The sequence below is a fragment of the Crocodylus porosus genome, unplaced genomic scaffold (genome assembly GCF_001723895.1).
Source record: "Crocodylus porosus isolate Cpor-Errol unplaced genomic scaffold, CroPor_comp1, whole genome shotgun sequence".
Lineage (NCBI taxonomy): Eukaryota > Metazoa > Chordata > Crocodylia > Crocodylidae > Crocodylus > Crocodylus porosus.
The window spans coordinates 2,305,922-2,311,788 of NW_017728947.1; the positions used below are offsets into that span (position 1 = coordinate 2,305,922).

A 5,867-nucleotide genomic window follows, 5' to 3' on the forward strand; every position below is an offset into this window, starting at 1 on the left:
GAAGAATCACCTCCTTGGTTTTGTGGGAGATGCATCGATTGATGCATGCTGGAGTATTATTTGCCCTACTGGCTACAGCATTGCACTGCTGGCTCATATTCATACTGTGGTGTATTACTACCCCACATCCCTTTCATTCATGGTGCTAGTCAGTTTGGTGCTGCCAAGCCTGTAGGTGTGTTGGGGTTGCTTGCCCTGAAGTGGGATCAGCAGCGTAATTTTAATCAACGAGGGAGGAGCTGAGTGGGGTACCTTCTCTGCTATAGACTGACTTATTGCTTTGTCTGCTTTCAGAGCGATTCAGAATGTTGATTCACTTCGTTATTTTCACCACTTGAGGAGATCCAATGCATAATTTTCTTGCTTCTTCCTGAACTAAAATATCCAATGCTATTTTTTTAGGATGATTTTGACAGAACTGTTTTCACCCTACAAATTAAGATGAGATTCATTATCTTGTCACAAAGTAAAAATGTTAAAGGATGCAATGGATGTAGGATGTAGCTTTTAAATTCACTCTAACTATTGCTGTGGATACAAATATTAATCTTAAGGCTTTCTTTCTAAAATGCTTTTCCACTGAACTCAAACTACTTATTACAGCAAATCCCACCCAGTGCTTCAGTAGCCATCACCCATTTCCAGATTTAATGAGCCAAGTTTTTTTCATCCTAGAGCTAGTTAGCCAACCATTTTGCCACTTGTTCCACTTTTAGTTTATGCTCCATTATCTATAGATCAGCATCACTCAATTATAAAGCTGCTACCTTCAGAAACTAATTTTGAGTTTAGACACGGGTCAAACTGTTCTTGTATTCAGTGTAACTTTTAATGTCATTATTGGTGTTTTGTTAAAGAACAAGCAAAATTGTTTACTACTTTAAAAAAAAAAAAGCTATGTGCAGATTTAATTGGCATATAAACCAAGCCAGAATGCTGTTATATACACAAAAAAAAAAAGCCTAATGAAAAGTGCAGCTTATCTCACTTTTAGGGTAGACATTTCATAAACAGTAGTTCAGCATCCGTATTTTTGGGCTCGGTGAACGGTGCCCAACAAATGCATCTACTATGCGTGATGTAACCAGATACTTGTGCACATGACTTGCGTTGCTCTTCCAAATCTGATATTTGGATGCATGTCATTAGCAAGATGCAGTAGCCCAGAGTTTGCTTCCAAAGGAGTGATTCTCAATTGGTGCCGCAGTAATCCTTTCCAGGGGTGCTAGGGAATGTTAGCATTGTCAAGTGTGCAAACGTTCACAAAATAAAATCCGATTTCAAATAGGATTTCGTAGTGTTAAAGACATTCTGACCTTTGCAACAGAATTGCTCTATTTTTCTGTAGTCGGAAAAAGATGAAAACTCCAGTTGGCATCGTGATTCTTTTTCAGACTTTATGCATAGTTTTGAAGACCTTGCATCTACTTGCTAAAGACCAGTGGTGTCACTACTGTCCATATCTCAGTATATTCCAACTTGCAGGAGGAAATTTGCACAATCATTCAAAATGCTGTTGTGACCTAGGCTACCTCTTGTTTGGTAAATGTGACTTCTGCATGAATTGAGGTGTCTGGATATTGCAATATTCTCTTCTTTGAGACTACAGCGTTCTATTCTGCTTTCTCATTCTTCCCTAATACTAGCTTCCAGTTGCATTTTTGCTTATAGTCTTTGGGTAAGTCAAGAAACGAACAACACAACCCACTCACATTTTACATCTTCAGCAGAGCATTCATATCTTTTTCCTACTCCTTATGTTCTCCACGTAACTTCTTTTAAAGAGCAATGATAAACTTTAATAGGACTTGAATTATTTACATGACCTTTCTTTTAGCAAACTAATTCTTAATAGATGGGTCACTCTTTTGGAACAGCAAGTGTATGTTGGTTTCCATTTCTGTAGTTGTTTTTTTGAGGGATGGCGCACACCTGAGATGATTTCTAGTAGAGTAGGGGCTCTGGCATGGCTGTAATTTTAATAGTGCTAGCTGCAGTTTTAAGGCATTCTGTTCTTGTCTTTTTATAGTCAACTCCTTCTCCGTCTGCAGACCTTCTGGGTCTTGGTGCAGTTCCTCTGACCAATTCTGCTCCTGCACCTTCCTCTAGTGGCAGTTTGCTGGTGGATGTATTTTCAGACTCTTCCTCAGTGGCTGCACCTCTTGCTCCTGGCTCTGAAGACAACTTTGCAAGGTAATGAGGGTTCTTACCTCATACTGCTTCCCTGTTATAACTGATGGGAATTTCAGCAAAGAGTACAAATGGCTTCAGTTGTTTTTTTGTCCTGTTTATAAATGATATTCACTTCAGCTTCTGAACAAGTTATTTAATATCATTTATGGAATAGGAAAATTCACACTTGGTTGGTTACCCAAAGGCAAGCTAAATATGAATGCTGAATGTGCTGTCTATATTGAGTAGACAAGCTTAATAGCTTAAATCCAGAAATACCACAGTAAATCTAGGGGTTGACCATACATAGTTGTCTGGTGTTAAGGCCTTCAAGTTTACTTTAAAGGCATTATTTGCCAACTGCATTAACTATTAATCCTGAAGATTTCTAGGTTGCTCACATCATGCATATTTCCTGATGCTTCTCTAACTAGATCAGCTAACTTGTGGCCAACACTGCATCTGAAAGAGTATTTTTAAAAAAAGGAAAAGAAACCAACTTTTTAATTAACTCCTGAGGAATATGTAACAATTTTTTTCTGGTTTTTGCTTTTGTATTAAGCGAGTTTGGGATAAGTGTGTATTCAGCAGGGTTCTATAAATGTACTAGTTTAGGCAGTCTCCCTTTTTGCTATTTGCAAGAACTTGTATAAAAACTCTTCTCCTTTCATGTGACATCAGGCTAGTAGTTCCATAAGAAGCATTTTGCAACCTTAGCCAGTCTCTGGAAGTGCTCTAAGATTTGTCACCTAAGGGTCTTCTGTACATGCCTCTGTCAGTCTTCCACTACACCTAAGGAACCCTTTTTTATTTTTAAGGCATGTCCTAGACGATTAATGTTTACTGCTATTTTCATAATTGTTATAAAATGCTTTTGGTATTACCTTTTAACTGCTTATACCAGCATGGTAAAACATATGACTATAACTAAAAATGCCTAACTGTCATTAGGCTGCACACTGAAGCAACAGGAAACTTTTTTTTCTTTAAATATAAGGATTTGAAGCAATACATTCTTGCTTCTGGAGTTTGCTGCCTTTAAAGAATTTAGATGGCAAAGTGGTATAATGAAATAAGTGCTGAATAGCTTGAGTGCCTGTTGACTTCAGTGAGAACTGCAGATTTTCAGCGAACATGAAAAATCAGATTACTTGAAAGTATTTAGGTCTGTTAACTCCAGGTACTTCTTGACCCCTGTTTTGATCTCCCAAAATGCTGTGCTTGAGGAATGAGGTAAAGGAAATGGCTAAGCACTAAGCTCTCTTTTACTAACTCTTGACATCTCTATTACTACCTCCTTTCTCCCTTTTGTGATGCTTGAAGTAGTTCTGACCTGGCTTCATCTGAGGTAGTTTCTGAGGAACCAGCTGATGCTGTGCATGATGCTGATGAGCTTATACACAAGTAAGCAATACTAAAATTTTGCTAGGCTGGGAGAGACTTCCAGAACATCACACAAACATGCGCAATTGCAAAGCAAGAGAACTAACCACTGACCACTTTTCGTAGTGGGGAGGGAACGTTTGGGTATTCACAGAGCATGTTAGATTACACCATATGCAATTGACCTAAAACCAGTTACAGAGATGTACTTATTCAAAACTCTACTGCTGCAGCTCAGCATAACGTTCAGTACCCCATGCTGCTCAAACTTTGCCTTCCCTCCTGAGTAATATGATTTTATACTATATTTTGCTGCCCCTTGGAGAGATGGACAAATGAACTGGAGGAGTAGGTAGCTGTTGCCAGATGCGTTTAGCAGAAGCACTTGTTTGTTCAAGTGCTTTTCTGAAAGCTAGGGCTTTACTGAATCTGCTTAATTTTGGGGAGGAAAGGACTTTGAATCTGCAGTGTAGGATGGGTTCACTTTGTTTAAAAACCAATCTGAAAATGGCTTGAGGAACAGAGATCAGCCATAATAAGTACATGACAAGATTCAGCAGATATGTAAATGCTCATTCTGTTTGTTAACAATGTTTACCTTCCTGATTGGTATTTTTGTCGTTTCTTATACCCTTGGCACAGTCGCATTCAATAGCTGAATGCTGATTGAAAAGCATCAGTTCTCTGGTCCTTGTAGCATGCATGTTTGGGGTCTCTTGGCTTCTTTCCTATTTTTCTTAAGCATCATAATCAAATTAAAGCTTGGATATTTTGAATAATAGTACCTTCAAGAAATGGGTTCTGGCTGTAATGAACACCCATTTGCATCAAGTTTCCTGTTTCTCTATCTTGTCACGTTTTCACCGAATGCTCCTGGCCCCACTTTTGTATGCCATCCCTAAGCGCTTACACCCGTGGTTCTAAACTCCTTATGGTAGCAATTGCAAGAAAAATGCAAATACATCTGTCTGTCTGTTTCTAGATTCATATGTAAAAACAATGGAGTGCTGTTTGAGAATCAACTGCTCCAGATTGGACTGAAATCAGAATTTCGACAGAATTTGGGTAAATTGTCAAATAATTTTCAATTTTGTAGGTGTAGTAACTTCGGTTACTCAATATTGGGACTAGTGCTTGTGAGGTTTTTTTTGGTTTTTTTTTTTTTAACTACTTGGTAACTACTTTAGACTGCATAAAGGTGGATCAAATGTTATGCCTAACCTGCTTGAGAGATCCTTTGTTGACATGTCTTTTTCCAGAATCCTAACCCTTCCCCCCTCCCCACAACAATTTTAATATTTGGCAGTTGAAATAAGAAGTATTAGTACATGGGGTAGTTAGGATTGCTTCATTTTCAGGACTGGCATGTGTGAGGATTATAGATGTACCTGCTGAGCGCTCAATTGTGGGTATAGCATATTATCTCAGGCAGAAGTCAAAAAAGTATCCTGTCTTCTCGATTCATGCTAGCTACTTGTGAAATGAAAGAAGTGGTTAAACTACTCCTGAAACATTTTCCAATTAACTGCTACATGAACTTCTAATATGGGTAGCTCAAGTGGTCTGCTTGAGTGTCTTTGCTCTTTCTTCTGTTATGAGGTGTGACTCTTCAGAGAAAATCTTTTAATCCATCTGTAATATGCTTTACTTTAAGATTACTTGGTATCTTGAAGTCAGTTTAAAGTAACATGCCTATACATTTCTCTAAGATCGTCATTTTCAGTGAATATGCAATTTCTGTGCTTTACTATTTTAGGATTGTATAGGGAGGGGGGAAGAAGGAATTGTGTTTTTAAATGACTTGATTTTCTTGGTTTTCCTCTTTGGCTGGGTTTTAAATTCTAAGTCAGCATTGAATTAAACAAGACCACTCAGAAGTGAACAAAGAGGTTGAAGTTTTAATGTAACTTCGGCTAAAGATGGTAGCAAAGTCTCTTAGTCTAGTGCCAGATGAAGTCAGTAAACTCAGTTGCATGTTATATGATAAATCCTTACCTCATATTGTATGTGTTTAACTGCCTTTTCAGGTCGGATGTTTATATTTTATGGTAACAAGACTTCAACGCAGTTCTTGAATTTTACTCCCACAGTAATCTGTTCAGATGAGCTGCAGTCAAATATCCTTGATTTTGCTTTACTCTTGAATAATAGTCTGTGCGCCTGATCATGCTTGGTTATGTTTGATAAAATGCAACGAGGGAAATCTTGGATATACAATGGCTGCATGATCTCAAACCAGATGAAATAATTTATTATAATTTGTTACACTGATTCCAAAAAGGCTTTATTTTGAGGAAAAACTAAAAATATAA

At 37.8% G+C, this 5,867-nt stretch overlaps 1 protein-coding gene across 5 annotated transcripts in view; it reads left to right on the forward strand.

Annotated features, from left to right (window-relative positions):
• LOC109320799 (AP-2 complex subunit alpha-2) overlaps positions 1–5,867 on the forward strand; it is a 621,923-nt gene that overhangs the window by 604,377 nt on the left and 11,679 nt on the right. For 2 of the 5 annotated variants that reach the window (XM_019551064.1, XM_019551066.1), the window contains exons 15-18: positions 2,030–2,193; positions 3,496–3,576; positions 4,538–4,620; positions 5,583–5,672. In XM_019551064.1, coding sequence (XP_019406609.1) covers positions 2,030–2,193; positions 3,496–3,576; positions 4,538–4,620; positions 5,583–5,672 — 418 coding nt within the window. The remainder of the gene's footprint in view (positions 1–2,029; positions 2,194–3,495; positions 3,577–4,537; positions 4,621–5,582; positions 5,673–5,867) is intronic. The other 3 variants (XM_019551067.1, XM_019551068.1, XM_019551065.1) reach the window with 2 other exon arrangements.